The 16,483-nt window shown below is 34.1% G+C and overlaps 2 protein-coding genes across 2 annotated transcripts; both read right to left on the reverse strand.

Moving 5' to 3' along the window:
* Positions 1 to 972: 972 nt before the first annotated feature.
* LOC107721846 (protein phosphatase 1 regulatory subunit 42-like) lies at positions 973 to 7,112 on the reverse strand. Its single transcript, XM_016530014.1, has 8 exons — positions 6,981 to 7,112; positions 5,477 to 5,643; positions 5,190 to 5,328; positions 4,611 to 4,727; positions 3,035 to 3,152; positions 2,344 to 2,475; positions 1,849 to 1,972; positions 973 to 1,015 (listed from the first exon to the last, which is right to left on the reverse strand). The coding sequence occupies exons 1-8, from the start codon at positions 7,110 to 7,112 to the stop codon at positions 973 to 975; spliced, it is 972 nt and encodes a 323-aa protein (XP_016385500.1).
* Positions 7,113 to 10,529: 3,417 nt separating this feature from the next.
* LOC107721847 (COP9 signalosome complex subunit 5) lies at positions 10,530 to 16,289 on the reverse strand. Its single transcript, XM_016530016.1, has 8 exons — positions 15,934 to 16,289; positions 15,599 to 15,833; positions 14,576 to 14,704; positions 14,093 to 14,158; positions 13,886 to 13,971; positions 13,667 to 13,778; positions 12,101 to 12,249; positions 10,530 to 11,201 (listed from the first exon to the last, which is right to left on the reverse strand). Exons 1-8 carry the CDS (start codon positions 16,068 to 16,070, stop codon positions 11,111 to 11,113), a joined length of 1,005 nt encoding a protein of 334 aa, XP_016385502.1. The 5' UTR covers positions 16,071 to 16,289; the 3' UTR covers positions 10,530 to 11,110.
* Positions 16,290 to 16,483: the final 194 nt, after the last annotated feature.

The following is a 16,483-nucleotide window of genomic DNA, read 5'->3' on the forward strand; positions in this document are numbered from 1 at the left end:
ATAATTATGAAGCAGAGCAAATGAGGTTAAGTAAGCTTCTCTGTCTAATTACTCTACATCTTTCAGAGGTTATACCCTGGTGTAGATATTAGACTCACCCAAATACGCAGGAATTGCATTCATGCATTACTGTACTCTGCGCGCATATATGTCTAAACATTATTATAAAATCAGTTTTATATTTCATATTAATTTACCGTTCCAGTGTAGAACGCAGTGTCCATGATGTTGATAAGCTTGCTGGATAATGTGCAAATTGAAATGAAGTCTCAGTAAAATGAAAAAAAAAAAAGGTAGCCATGAATCTAAATGATAAAGCTACAATTAGTTTTGAATGTAAACGACTTCTTTACTTTTTAAATTAGTAATTTAATGCTTTAAATTAGATCATTTCATTAGCTAAATTAAAGCATGATGCAGTGAGACTGGAGTGATAATTTGTTAAAATACTCCCCATTCTTGAACAGAGAAATATAATAAATATAAAAAAATATAAAAACATGAAAAATACCCAAAACAATCAAAAAGTATATTTGATCACGTAATTAACAAATAATTAAAAAGCATAATCAAACCTTAAAAACAGAAAATGTAACTACAGATGTAGTAGTCTACACTTTCACAGGCATTTTCATTGACATAACATCTCACTCTGAGATTTTGCTCTTACCTAATGTAACTGGAAAAAAATGAAATCTATTCAATATTTTGATCATATTTAATGAATAATATTACCTAATGTATGTATCTTTGCATCCTAAAGAATAATGTACAAAACATGATGGTATTTAAAAATACTCTTCAACATCTAGTAAATTTATTACAAACAAACACACAGACAAATATTTTAAAAAGTTCGGAATTTCAAACAGAATATGAAAATGCAAATTAGGCAGCGTAAAAGAGAGTATATTGTTGCACGATGGAGAAGCTGCTCAGAAATTCACATTTTTAATCAGTAGTTTCAGATTTTCAGAGTCTACCAGTCCTCACTGGAATGTTTATCCCTCTTGACCTGTGAACACACCAGAACAGTCATGAATTAAATGAAATAAATTAAATTAAATGCCATAAATATTTGTTGACATACTATTTTGTTTACTTTCATGCTTTTGTGTTTTTATTTATAGTAAAAAAAACAGCCATGAACATAATAAAATGCTGGCACACAGTTTAAAATATGCTTCTGTAAATTATCACTAAAAATCGTCTGTTACTGGACCCCTGTAATAACATAGTAAACAGCTAATTAGGGCTTTACACAACTGTCATTGAGCATTATCATTCCTATTACTCACACATTAGTACTCATGCTCAAAAGAGTTTTTTCTTATAAGTACAGAAACATTCAGTTCATATTTATTGTAACTACATCAACAAATCATTTCTGCATTTCAAAGGCCACACACTGATAAATCAACTGAGATGATTAGCTATAGGATTAACATGTTTAGGACGTCAGACATCAAAGGGGTATGATTTGTGCAGTGCAACTGTAGATGATGTCACATTACACAGCACAGCACAGAACTATGGTTAACCTCAGGCCAGTTCTAAAGGAGAAAGCTGTTCATTTGCATGGGTGGGAAAATAAGAATCCTACAACTTGACAAATAGCAGGCATTTATCCAGCATCTCTGAAGGCAACCTGCAACTTTACTCTGATAGCATTTATCTCAGAATTTATTTCCTTTTTTGAATATACCACGATTTGTAAGTATTTGATAAAATAATAATAATAATAAAAAATGGAATATTAAAAAAAAAAAAAATGTTCATTGGCCCCAGATTATGTAAAGAATAAGAGAGTCTTGTTAACAGCTCAGTAGACATTTTGACTGTTCATACCTTTTTCCTCTGCTGTCTCCATGTACTCGAAATGTAACGCCGGGCTTCCCATATTCTGACGGCTTACTCAGAGAGCTGCTGCGTTCATGGGCAAAGGGATGTTGGGGGCCCACGCGAAAATCAGCTACAGCAAAACCCGGGTTAGTCACTCATTGTCATAGAACTGACACAAGAGATATGCAAGGCTTACTTAACCACATGCTGATGATATACAATGGCAGAATGCAGAAATGTGTTAAGAGAAAGAAAATCTTGAATACTGTTAATGACTGGAAAATTAGAGAACAAAAGGAAAGTGTCACTGCAATGTACTCAGCAAAGAAATTCAGTAAATGAAATAACATTGACATGTTAGGGCACTTTTATATAAAGTCATATACTTAACATATTTAACATTTATTTTAAGTTTCTATAATTCATTAATGTAAATAATTGTAAATAATTTAATAAAAAATATAAAGAAAACTGTAGAAAAAAAGCAGCAAATATTCATACTTGTAAGTGGATTTGCGATTCGTTCTTTGACGTCTTTTCCATCATCTAGTTTCTTCTTTGCGTCTTTTGAAGCTTTCCAGTTGATTAGAAACTGCCTAGACAGCTCATTTATTTGTTTTCCATCAAGATCTTCTAAATATCAAGAAAAACATACAGTTTCTGTGCATTTCACTAAATCATTTTATAAAATTCATAAACACAGTACAAAAATAACTGTTATTAAAATAACTGTAATTAAAATGTTAAATATCATTAAAATGTTAGTAAAAATGATAAATACAAAAATACATGCAATACAATAAAATATAAAGTAACAAAATAAATGACAAGAATAAAAAAATCATTAAATTACATAATGAATGACAAAAAGGTAATTCAGAGTTATTCAGAAGGTCAGTGATTCTTTCACCATAAATAATAACATTTTAACTCCATACTAGGTCTGCCAAATCGAAAAATCACATCCAAAATAAAAGTTTGTTTTTAAATAATTTATGTGTGTGTATTGTGTATTTTTATATGTATATATAAATACACACACATACTTGTATATATTTAAGAAATATTTACATGTGTGTGTATTTGTACATATTAAAATACACAGTACACACACATTAATTATGTAAACACAAACTTTTATTTTGACTGCCCTACTACATACTCATCACAAGTTAGCTATGCTATTTCTCACCTAGAATTGTGCAGGCAGTTATTAGTCTGTCTCTGTATTTAGGTTTGTGACACACAGGATTTCTATTCAGATCCAGTAGCCGCAGCTGAGACCATTGGCTGAACACTGTCTCTAACTCCTGAAAGCATAAATAAAGGCATTACATTTTACTGTTAATCAGTATAAAATAAAAATAATTATTAGACACAGTAAAGGACAGTAGCATCTTCTCCAAATTTTCCAAAAATGCTGTTGAATGCTGGAAAAATCTTGTAACACTAAAGAGATTTTGCAGATTTAACAGAAGATGTGCATGGTTAAAAATGATCAGAGCATCATATTTAAGACAAAGCATAAAAATATATATTTTTTAAATCAGAGGGCAAAAAGTATAAACAAGACATCAGCTTGTTTTAATAAATACTGTCACTCGGACTGCGTGACTAACAAGTTCCCCTGGGCAGTAGTCCTCAAGCATGTTGCCTGCAGTGTATGTTTATCTAAGGACACATTAATCCAGGCTGGAAATATGAATACTCTCTGGACACGTTCTGATTGTTCATTGCCTTCCTGTCTCAACTAAAGTGCTTCCACTTTTCAGTCCGCGTGCAATCAGCTCTAGCGGGACCCCAGCGAGCCGCGCGCTCTCAGGCTTTGATAAATGATCGTGTCAGGTCTGTCACTCTGAGGGCTTGGCTGGGAACTGCCCAGCGCCAAATTGCCCTCCCAAGCGCGGGAGTGCTGAATGCAGTCCTGACTGGGCTCTTTCCAGCCCCACACTGGGTTAATGATGGCCAGTTATGAACCTGTATTTGACCAGCGCTTCGATCCCTATCAGCACTGTCTGGCCGTGCGCCACTAACAGCCTCTGCAGTACCCATTTGTCACCCGGCTGACTGCCTGTCATAATCTATTTTAAAAATCCATAATGTTTCCTCTGGAATTGGACCAAACTGCGTAAGGGAGGAATTGATCCTTTGGGTGCTGTCGCCGCTGAATCAATAGTGGCAAAGGGGTTGTATAAATTAAAGGAGATATCTGCTAAACATGAAAGCTTCCTCTGACACATGGATCACTATTATCGGTGGCAGTTGCTGAGAGGATTGTCTTTTGAGCTGTTGGACAAAGTTACCAAGCTGCTTTTCCACAGTGGTTTTCGGAAAGTGTTCCTTAACCAATTTTTTTAGTCACTGAATATGTGATATCAATAGACTGAAATCACTTTTCCAGAAAAGGTTACTTTTCAGCTTTAGTTTCACTAAATGTTTGGCTCAAATGGGTTTTTAATACAAGACTGAAGTTATATGGGGCACTCAGTGTATTTCAGAGGAAAATCAGTTCACTAAGGAAGGAGGAAAACTTGTGCTTGTTTAAATTGTCAGCAGAAGCTGTCCCTGGAGACTGGCCCGCTGATTTGTTGAATAATTCTGACCCTGTGCAAGTCTGGAGACTGCTGGAAGGATTTGTAGGATTAGGTTTTTGCACGGCTCTCCCTGTATCATTTCACACTTCATAGAAACATACAACTTTGTCATGTCTAAACAGAACAAAAAAAATCTTTATATGTATCTTTTTTTATAGAGAAAATCATATTTACCTGTATGTCCTGTAGCTGGTTATCGGTAGCATAAAGATGGGTCAGTTTTCTGAGAGGGGCCAAGTCCCATAGTTCATCAATGTTATTTTTGCTGATATTTAAAATGCACAGAGTTTCCTGAAAGAATTCAAATACAATATTAATATAATTCATAATGCACTTTACATTTAAAGCCAGTATCACTGTGTTAGTAAAAGGAGAGCATTTAGGAATCTTTTGTCAGGGAAAAAATTCGGAGCACTTACACTTGTAATTTCATTAATTATCAAAATAAACAAAATTCCCAACTTTTGGTTTGTTTTCCCATAGCCTTGGCAGTTAACACTCCCTGCTGATTTGTCAGAAAAGGAGGCAGCCACAGAGACCTCTTTAACCTCATCAAATTTTGCACAGAACTGCTTTAATACACATCTTGGTCCATGAGTCCTACGTCTCTCATCTGATTCTGACAGCAAACTCACAGGACACAGTGCTATATCAATCTAAATATAAAGTGCACTAGATTGTACAGTAGATACCATGAAACACTCTCTGTAAGGCTTTTCACTGAGGTGAATGTTAAAGCGACGAGCTACTCACAGAGAGGCTAGATATGGAACGGAGGTCAAAGACCAGTTTTTCTCCACGGGGTAGTTTCTGACCTTCCACATGCAGCTCCTTTAGGCTTTTCAGCTCATCTAATCCCTCCACCACAGTGATGCTGTTTCCTCCCAAGAACCTCAAATATAGAAACATTAGTAGTTAGCGGTAACACTCATGGCCTTTTAGTAGTGCTGTATGTATATCAATGGAAAACATTAACGTCACAGTTCAAATTTCAGTGCAAGCAGGAATGTGTTAATATGCTTGTACTTTCATATACTTACAGTTTGGAGAGTTTATGCAGAGAAGAGAGGTTCTCTATGCAAGATATATTGTTATTTTGCATGTATAAGTGAGTAAGGTTTGAGGCAAACCCCAAGTTGCAGATTTGTGATATTTGGTTGTCATATAGGTACAGGACTGTGAGGTTTCTGCACCTTGATAGATCATCCTACAAGTTAAAAAGGGGAAAAATAATCATTAAACAAACTGCTCAAAAGTTTGGAATCAATCATTTTTATTTTTTATGTTTTTAAAAGAAGTTTCTTATGCTCACCAAGGCTGTATTTATTTGATCAAAAATACATTAAAAAAAAGTAATATTGTGAAATATTATTACAATTTAAAATTAGGCTACTGTTTTCTGTTTTAATATACTGTATTTTGAAATGTAATGTATTCCTGTGAGAGCAAAGCTAAATTTTCAGCAGTCATTACTCCAGTCTTCAGTGTCATGTGATCCATCAGAAATCATTCTAATATGCTGATTCAGTGCTCAAGAAAAAAAATTCCTATTATTATCAATGTTATAAAGTTGTGGTGCTTAATATATATATATATATACATGTATATATATATATATATTAAGCACCACAACTTTATAACATTGATAATAATAGGAATTTTTTTTCTTGAGCACTGAATCAGCATATTAGAATGATTTCTGATGGATCACATGACACTGAAAATTCAGCTTTGCCATCAAAGGAAAAAATTACAATTTAAAGTATATTGAAAGAAAAACAGTTATTTTAAATTGTAATAATATTGTAAAAATTTTTACAATAATATTTTTTAATTTGTGAGCATTTCAAATTTATCGCAAGTGCATTTGTCAACAATTTTGGTGTGCGTTGAGTCGCCACTTGATATATACTGCAGAATCAGGGGCTTGATATGAAATCATTTCTAGTCTATTAATCTGTTTTTTTAAATGTCTATATAAGAACAGAACATATGTGTGTCTGTGTACATTACTGCTGTGGTGTATGGAAGCATTTGCCTTGGCAGGGCGCTTTACGCTTTCATAACAGCTCTTTTAATAAATATTGTTGCCTGAAACACATCGTCCTCGAGGAGGCTTGTGAATATAAAAATGTCACTGTAAACATGAAAAGTATCATTTGATATTTACACAAGTTTGTCTTAGACCAGTTTCATGGTCCAGTTAAGCTCCATTCTCCTTTAAGAGCAAGCCGTCTGGGACAAATGGTGAATGATTGCTTTACGCTCAATGAAATTCTTCCGGATGGAAAATGTATCATTCCTTGATATTCGGCTGTGAGTTCCTACTGACGTCCGTCAGATGATGTCAGAGTGACAGATTTTTTAACAAAATGAGTTACTGTCACTTTTGATCAATTTAATGCATCTATGCTGAATAAAAGCATCTTAAAAAAGCATCAAAAATCTTATTGACCTCAAACATTTGAATGGTACTGTAATATTTAATTTAATGGAAACTAGAATATTAAATAGAATTTTGATATATATGAACTCAAAACTTACAATTTCCTCTATACTTTTGTTTGAGAAGTTGAGATGGGTCAGTTTCTTCAGATACTGCTGGAGAGATTCACTTCTGCAGGTTTTTGAGTAATTGCTTGATTTTGCGATCAGATGCACTGTTAGACGGACCATAATGACTCAGTGTGCAAAAATATCACAGGATAGATTTATCTTCTGCAGCACAGCATGTCAAGGGAAGAGGGAGATTTATGAGAAAGCCAAAAACACTAAAAACAATGCAAGAACTTATGATCGAATACATTTTAGAGCACTGACCTCTAAATACGTTTCTATATCGATTTTAATCAGGGTTAGAATGTCTTTAAATGGGGTTTAAAGGTATAATTGATGTGGTAACCATTATTTCTTTGATGATATCTACTTTAGAGACAGCATAGTCCCTTAAACCTTTGCCAAAATGCATTATTTTTGAATAGCGGGAACGAGGCCAAAGGTGAAATAGACATGTGACCTGACCTAAGATTATCATAAAGTGAGATTATCATAAAGTAAGCTTGACCCTGCATATCTGCATGCTGTATTATATAAAAACAGTATATAAAGCCAGACCTACAGTAACAAGACCTCCTTGAAAAAGACCTTGGAAGATATTTTACTCCATATGCTGAGTCTTCTCTCTATATTGTCTTGTCAACCACAGACGTTGAATACTAGGACAGAAGTAAAGGGAATACATACATCAACACATGACAGCACCATCAGAAATCATTCTAATATGCTGATTCAGTGCTCAAGAAAAAAAATTCCTATTATTATCAATGTTATAAAGTTGTGGTGCTTAATATATATATATATATACATGTATATATATATATATATATATATATTGATCTCAGAGCAGCAGACAATGGGGAGATGACATGGAGAGCCTCTTAAAATCAATAACTTTCTGTGGTTAAACTCCAGGGACCTGGATGGAGACAGCAGTTTGCCAATCATTATAATATATTGCCATATATTTAACAATATATTGCAAATTTACACTGTTATTACCAATAAACAAAGACAAGCAACTTAGGCCACTGTTGGCATACAATTATAAACGCAAACAGAAAATGCACATACTTAGATACAAGCTGATACAGTAGAAATAAAATGAAACTGCACTGCATCTTACCTTAATGCACAAATGTTATGCATGAACTGTAGTCAGCTATAAACGCAAGGTGTTTTGCTGCTGTAAACTCTCTTTTGCGTCTTGTCTTGGCTTTGTTTAGGAAGCGAGAGCTGATGTTGCCATGGCGACGAGACGCGAGGGCAAAGTCCCCTTGCACGCGCCAGAGTTGTTTCGATGCGCAGTTCAAATGCGGCATGACACATTCTCAACACAAATTTGTTTTAAATTCGGTGTAAATTTTAGAACACGATGTATATCGCTTGTATTGTTGTGTGAAAATGTTAAAGAATGTTTTTATTGATGTTGTTAAAAGTAATTTGGCTTTAGTAATTAATTCAAGCTAGCGCAGGGTTTTGTTACAAGTAATTTAAGATGTAATTAACTTATTAATTAAATAAAGGAAGAAGACAAATGAACGGACGAAGTCTATGATTTTGATCTTAAACCTACGCAAATTTTATAAAAAATTCAAAAGAGTTTTGTTTAACATTCCTTATTTGGCTGAAGGGGATATATATGTGAAGAGATTATATTACACACTAAAATACATGTGCGCAGAGGATTAGAGAGAAACACAATTGTTGAAAAAGAAAAACTAGATTTAAACCAAAAACTAGGGCCACCCTTGAGGCTTAAAGTAGACAAGACCCTTAAGCATTTACATGTTGAAATCAGAAACCATGTTTATCAGCTTCAGCTGGAAGAACTTAAAATTTCCCCTCTCTCATTTCAAGCTCAAACCGCTGTCCCTAATAATGCATATCAGTTCTAGAGAAGTGCGGTGGGCTGAGTATTGTTATATATGGTGGAGGAATGCACTTCCTGAGACTGAGTGACTTGCCTCCATTTATGTATGCAGAATACTTGGTAGAAAGGAAATGTTACTTTGGTTGGTTTAGGAACATAGAGGGGGAGTTCAGCCCTTTTCAGACTCTCCTCTGGGGCATTGAACATGTTTCACCTCCTTACTACCATGCTTGTTGAGATTATTATTATATGGTCCAAAGAAAACATCAGTGATACCAAATATCTGGAGGTCATTGGTCCCAAAGGCTAGTTTAACATTAGCCTTGTGATCAATAGTCACTGCTGATTATTTGTGCTCATCACTCGGATATATTCTCTTAATCACATATCTATCATAATTCCTATTATTTTAAAACATTTTCTCTGGGTTCCGCAAATAAAGTGGAATTCCAAGTAATTTAAGAAGACTCTTGCTAATAGAAAACATACCTTAAAATTGAGTTAATGGATTTGGCTGATGTTAGTTCATTCATGGAAAACATAATATACTTAGACTTAGTTATATCTCATCTCATTTATACTCATCTGCTTTTTTCTTCTTTAAATATGCTCATCTGGTGATGATTATAAGCTTCATTTGTAATTCTAATGGGTGAAATACAGAGCATGGGGGATTTTTGATGACTACGATTCCGGAATAATTCACGGAAAAATGATATTTTGCTAAAAATGTACTCTCAGGCCATCTAAGAGATACGTGAGTTAGTTTCTTCATCGGAACAGATTTAGAAAAATGTACATTATATCCCTTGTTCACCAATGGATCCTCTGCAGTGAATGGGTGCCGTCAGAATGACAGTTTTACAGCTGATGAAAACATCATAATAATCCCCAGTAATTCACAAGACTAAAGTTCATCAATAACATCTTCTGAAGTGGAAAGCTGCGTGTTTTAAGAAACAAATACATCATTCACGCATTTTAACCGTTTCTGCTGGCCTAAATACATTAATTGATGGACTGGAGTCTTGTGGATTACTTGTGGATTATTATGATGTTTTTATCAGCTGTTAAACTGTCATTCTGATGGCACCCATTCACTGCAGAGCATCCATCGGTGGTGAGCAAGTGTTGTAATGCTGAATTTCTCCAAATCTGTTTCTTATGAACAAACAAACTCATCTGCATTTTGGATGGCCTGATGATGAAAACATTTTCAAGAAATTTTCATTTTTGGCTGAACTATTCCTTTAATTAATTTAATCCTCTATGGAATAAAACATTGGTCGCCATTGCAAGAGCAAAAAAATATACACTTACAACTTCAGGCCAAAATCCACAAATTGCACAAGGCATAATTGAACAGACTGATGCTTTCCGGAACATAACAGCAAATCTTAAAATTAGCACAATGATGTGGGGTACAAAAAAGTGCATAAATACGAATCAGCACTGTTGTCTGTAAGAAAATGCAAACACGTGTGTGTGCATGAAACCACACAGGCGTTGAGTGTCTGCAGCGATAAAGAGCAGACACGCAGAGCTGAATAGACTCCACTGTATATTGTATCGAGCTCCCGCTTCTGTGATGCATCAGTGACAGGCAACAGTGTTATGCTCAGAATCCTGAAGGATTGTGTAAAACACAGAGACAACCTGCACAGGGTCGTCCTGACAGATGCGCTGCGGCCATGCCTGACTATGTTTATCTTTGGGCTGCTGAATTTGTTATTCTATTATGTAATGCTATGACTGGCAAATATGAAAATGACCTCTTGTGGAGCACTGTGGTTTTTGTTAAGTTTAATGTTGAATACTGCTGTTACAGCTCCTGACACAAGCTGTGGGAAATGGGAATGGAGCGGTACCGTGTTACACACTGAACCCAGAGGAGAATACATTTCAAACATCTGCTAACATACAGTGCAAAGGAAAACTAATTTGTCTTGATCTAAAGGACAGCTTTGACGATGAGCTGTGCGAGTTATAATTTCAGACAAGACTTTAGCAGTAAATGTGATGCAATATTTTGAGGACAAATTTAAAAAATGAAGTTTAAGAAAAGAAGCAAAAACACCTGATGTCTGTCAACTAATGAACCCGAACAGCATTTATTTCTTTGTTTAAACAAATGATAAATGATGCAAACATTCTCTTTGAATCTTTCAAAGCAGAATCGTAACGAAAAACACATAACTAAGCAAACACTGCATGTGAAGTCATCTAACTTCAGTTCCTTCCATGTTCAGTTGGCAGATGTGTTCACTTGATTGAAGAGTTTATCTTTGATAACTTGGGACATCAAACCATGAATTGCTTCAATGGTTGTCTTGCAGCTGAAAAACAAAGAAAGATGTTTTATGTTGTTGTTTTTATAAAAATGTGTTAACGTATTTAAAAAAATGTCATTAGTTGCAATACACTACAAGCCAAAAAGTGGGGTCTCTTGCACCTAAACAGACACTCAAGTCACCTATGAGCTCACACAAAATAAATATAAATAAATGTTAAATAAAATAAATAAATAATCTTTTATAAAGAAAAAGAAAATAATAAATGTGAAGTCAGTATTCTATTCTCAATACCCAAAAGAAACAAATTTACGCCCAATTAATCAATCAATGAATCAATTAAACTAAAATAAATACATCATATTTTATAAATAAAAAATAATGATGGGAAAAGCAAAAAAAGTCATCTATTTTTATCCAGCTTTATAAAGTTGATTTTATATTCATTCCAAAAGTCTAAAACAACAACCTTTTTTAAAATTTTATTCAAGCAAAAAAAGGAAAACACATATTACCTCACACAAAATAAATATGAATAAATGTGAAATCAATATTCTATTCTCAATACTCAAATGATACAAATTTACCCTCCTGCCATATATATATATTTTCAATAAAAAAATAATGGGAAAAGAAACATTGTTTTACATTTTTTTCATGTAGCTTTATGCATTTAATTTTTATATATACTCAAATGTCTGAAACAAAATTAACATCCTAAAAATGTTCTTAATTAAAACAAAAATCAACCTGGTTGATATGTTGTAGGACCTACTTATAATTTTATTTAGAACTGTGATTGTCTATAAAGCACTTTTTTGTGTGCATGACATTTGGAAATAAATAAACTTGCCTTGGCTGGTTTGTTTATTTCCACTTATTCATAATTGATAATATATTAAGAAAGGGAAAATTTAATACTGAATTGATAGGGATTGTATTACCTGTCACGTGTTGCCTTTGCTAGTTTGTCCTCAGATTTCCTATCATGTGTGTCTAAGCCCAGCATGAAACTGCCACGTCCCAGCTGAGCTTCTGCTTGCTCGAGCTTCTCAGACAAGTCAAACACCTGTCCAGTGGTGTAGTCTGCATTCTGAAGCAATAAGAGCCATTAACACCACCACTTCACTTGCTCTAGGTTAATGCACAATTTCACAACAATACTTAAACCTTCACAACATGCATTCCACAGATGGTCAATTCAGTAGGTTGTTGAATTGTTTGCTGAAGCCTCCTGAATGAGGTCTCAAAAGTTTGCAAAAGGTGAGGTTGTACACTGCCCAGACGAGGATTCATAATAAAGACAGACTCAGAGACTTAAGGTCTCGGTCTGTGGTGACAGTAATCACTGACCACACTTTTTTGACAAGTACGCTTTTGACAAGTAGTCAATTTATCTCTAACACAGAGCTCTGAGGCTGCTGTTTAGATAGTGCTAAACAAAGCTCATGACAGAATGTCATAGTCAACAATGACAAGCTTTCAAAACAAATAGGTAGGGAAACAAAAGCAGCATCTACAAATATTAATCATGTGCACAAGTTGTCAACAAACCCCTGTCATATTATCCATCTTCTGCACATAAAATACTTGTATCCTTCAGAATCTAAAACATTTTCAGCATGATAAAGATAATAACTGTAGTATTTTTTTAATATAAACAAGAGAGAAGATTTAGAGACATCAATAAAATGACAAACATTAATATAAACAATAAATGTTATACTTTTATTAGCCCTCAAGGTGTGTTCGGGTAATTTCCCCAAAAATGCTAGTTAATGTTAAAACTTACTGACTTTGCTCGTATAGTGTTTTTGGATAATATTTTGATAATTTTCCCCCCACCTTGTAACACTTGTGGTGTCCCCAGTCAAAAATTACAGGCCGATATAAAATTGCTTGTAACTATCTCATTATGCTAAATTATGACCAAATATTGAATTCAATATATAATCAACTTGTTTTCTTTTGATTAGAACAGGTTTTGTATTTCTTTTAAGAACTGTCTGATCGTAGGCTTCATTGACCGAAGCGAATGCGTATTGTCAAAATGATCCATAAATAATGCTTATTTCACTCAAAAACTGTTTTCAATCAGTTTTTTAAAAGTGCAAATATTCCATGTAGTCTCTCAATTAACATAAGACCATGAAATCTGAATGCAGTATAATTATAAAACAATTAGTAAAATATTTTGAGATGAGTATAGCACAGAAAATCCAAAGATTCAGCAAATACAATATACACAATATATATCTAGGTGCATAAGCTCAGATCAAGGCCTATGATCAGTCAGTTCCAAAAAGAAATACAAAACTAGTGCTAACAGGATAATGAGAGATTTACTAGCAATTTTTTAAGGCCGGTTATTTTTGTCCAGGAACACCAAATTAGGTACAAGTATTTTCAGCACAGCACAAGGATTACATAAATCTAAAATTACTGAAGATTTTTGCACATATTGCTATATGAAATACAATCATTTCACGCCAATAAATGACAGTACTTACTGTCAGAAGGCTGGAGGAGCTCAAAGTGTTGACCCAATACTTATTCCACAACAGCTCGAGGAGTTTGCGGTCCAGGGAAGACTTAAAATAAGACACTTCTAAAGCATAGTACCTAAAAGCAGAAAACGGTTTATTGTACATTTCCAATATTTTCAAGCCAAGTCAATAAAATTAAATAAATTTCCAAGTAGAAATATGTGTAGAAAAAAAAAAGCTTACTGTTTGCAGTGCACTCCAAAGTCCTCAATCTTGTTAAGCGGTATTGTTTGGTATTCAGATGGACCCTCATCTGGAGGCTTGTAACCCTAGCATTAAAATTTAAATATGTGATGAAAAATCTTATCACACTCATATAAATGAATAGACACATAAATATGAAATACTAGACGGTTACAAAAAAACAATTTACTAAAACATTTTTCCTACCTTCGGATATGTCCTGAACGCTCCAAGATTGACCTTCCCTGCGGATATAGTTCTTGTGGGATCAATCTGAAAAGGATAAAAAATTACAAGGACTGTAATAAGCAAAACAGTTCAAATATAACAAATAAAAACACTGAGCTGCCAGTTCAGCAAGTGAAAGTTATGAGCACCAGGTCGCTATTTGCCCTCAGCACAAAATAAGCAAAAGCAATGAAAGGTAAACTGTATAATGTATTCAGTTACAAAGCCAACAGCCATTAATCAAACACCACTACAAATGTCACCAAACTCATTTGTATTTTAGGGGTCAATTATGGATCACTGATATTACTGAATTTAAACTGATACCTTAACAATTTTGAAGCGGAGCTATTTTTCCCCTCTGTCTTTAGAGATTGATGGTAACAGGGTTTAGAGAGGACTTTGCAAAATCGGCCCTAATGCAAAATAAGCAACCAGTTTAACATTTTCAACAGCTCTTACCACTACTGCGACAAAGGGCTCTTGAAACTGCTGGTTAAGCATCTGAGTGCTGACATCTATGCCTGAAAGCCAGCAGCCGTATCCAGGATGACTGTGGTACCATCCAATCGCATTCTCCAACCGCCCCACCTAAATTAATTCAGAAATGATGAGCCTCAGAATTACTAATATTTCATCATATGCTGGTCATGACATTCATGGGAAGTTAATGCATATATTTCACTGAAAGTATAAAGTGTATATTTTAGTTTCTGTGACTGTTCCCTATTTATTTTAAGATTTTTACTCATTTTAATGACATTTTTGCCTTCATTAATTCATGTTAAATGGTCTTTTGATGTGAGAAATACATTTTTAAAAGTGTAAATATTCCATGTAGTCTCTCAAATAATATTACATCATGAAAAATTAATGCATAATAATTATTAAAGTATTAGTAAAATATTTTTAGATGAGTAGAGCATATGAAACCAAGATTCAGCATACACAATACATGTTTATTTTAGTTCCTGTGATTTTTCACCATTTATTTTAAGATTTGTACTATTTTTAAATCACATTTTTGCCTTCATTAATTCATTTTAAATGGTCTTGTTAAGTGATAAATATTTTTGAAAGAGTAAATATTCCATATAGTCTCTCAATTAATTTCAGATCATGAAAACGGAATGCATAATAACTATAAAAGTATTAGTAAAATTTTATTAGAGGAGTATAGCATATGATTCAGCATACACAATACATGTATATTTTAATTCCTGTAACTAGTCACTTTTTATTGTAATATTCTTTATATTTTTAATCACACTTGAGCCTTTAATGATTTATTTTAAATGGTACTGTAATGTGACAATTTTAGATGTGCACATATTCCATGTAGTCACTCAACTAACATGAGTATAGTCACAGAAAAACCCAAGATTCAGCATACACAATGTACCTGCTTTACATTTAGAAACGAAGTGTGGGTTTGTTTTTATTATTTGCCTAAAAGGAATTTTAGAAAACGTATAGTCAGTGTACCTGTTTAGCATTCTCTATATACGCAGCCATGTATTCATAGGCTGCAGCCTGAGCATTGACCCGCGTTTCAGTGCCCTCCACGGGTAGAGCGAAACTGTCCATGATGATCATGGTCTCTCCATCCACCTTCCCCAGCATAAGTCCCATCACCTCTAGGTTTCCTCCAGATCGGGCATGCATTACCATCTTCAACAGTGCCAAAGCTGATATCTTGCAGTATTTAAAATAATGATGGCTGTAAACAACAAAAGCAGTATGGACAACAGATACTAATCATTCGAAAACAATTCAGGGTCCTTGAAGAGGAATAAATGCGCGTGGTGCGGAAAACTCACTCTTTAGTCCACGGTTTGGCTGCCAGAATTTCTTGTTGTTGCTTTTTATCATACTTATATATTTCATCAATACTCTGAACTTCCTGCATGCTGTTTGACAGCTCCCATGTTTTCATCGCTGTGCTACTGCCAGCCATAGCTAGAGTCGGGTTTATGTCCGGATGAACTATAACGAAGTATGTTAAATACCACTTGCAATTTACGAGATTTAAAATACTAGATAACAGCTCAAGCGTTTAGTTTATCTAAAAATTTAAACGCAGCATTTAGCAATCAATTACAAAGCCCCTGCTGTATCCCTTTACTGACCAACTCTCCGAACTGAGTGAAGGTAGCGACCAGAAGCGTTACTGAGGAATTATATTGGTGTCAAAATAAAAGTCTCAAAGTAACGCGACTGTACTTGTTGTTGATAAATTCGCTTTCCTCTGCTTATCTGTGTTTCCTTTTATTCATGAATTGATTGCTTATTTACGTATTTTTTAAAATCAGTTATTTTATTTATTTTTTAGTTTATTTCTCTTTTTTTATTATGTTTACCTTTTACGTT

The sequence above is a fragment of the Sinocyclocheilus rhinocerous genome, unplaced genomic scaffold (genome assembly GCF_001515625.1).
Source record: "Sinocyclocheilus rhinocerous isolate Xijiao unplaced genomic scaffold, SAMN03320098_v1.1 scaffold90, whole genome shotgun sequence".
NCBI classification, from domain to species: domain Eukaryota; kingdom Metazoa; phylum Chordata; class Actinopteri; order Cypriniformes; family Cyprinidae; genus Sinocyclocheilus; species Sinocyclocheilus rhinocerous.

What these genes read in the sequence shown, in the direction of transcription:
- LOC107721846 (XM_016530014.1), bottom strand. Translation starts at nt 7,112, where the DNA reads ATGGTCCGTCTAACAGTGCATCTGATCGCAAAATCAAGCAATTACTCA. An exon ending in ACAAAAGTATAGAGGAAATT is followed by an intron (nt 5,644 to 6,980) that starts GTAAGTTTTGAG and finishes TTTAACTTGTAG; the next exon opens with GATGATCTATCAAGGTGCAG. An exon ending in AACTGCCTGCACAATTCTAG is followed by an intron (nt 2,476 to 3,034) that starts GTGAGAAATAGC and finishes CTTGATATTTAG; the next exon opens with AAGATCTTGATGGAAAACAA.
- LOC107721847 (XM_016530016.1), bottom strand. Translation starts at nt 16,070, where the DNA reads ATGGCTGGCAGTAGCACAGCGATGAAAACATGGGAGCTGTCAAACAGC. An exon ending in ATATAGAGAATGCTAAACAG is followed by an intron (nt 14,705 to 15,598) that starts GTACACTGACTA and finishes GAATTAATTTAG; the next exon opens with GTGGGGCGGTTGGAGAATGC. An exon ending in GCAAAGGCAACACGTGACAG is followed by an intron (nt 11,202 to 12,100) that starts GTAATACAATCC and finishes TTTGTTTTTCAG; the next exon opens with CTGCAAGACAACCATTGAAG.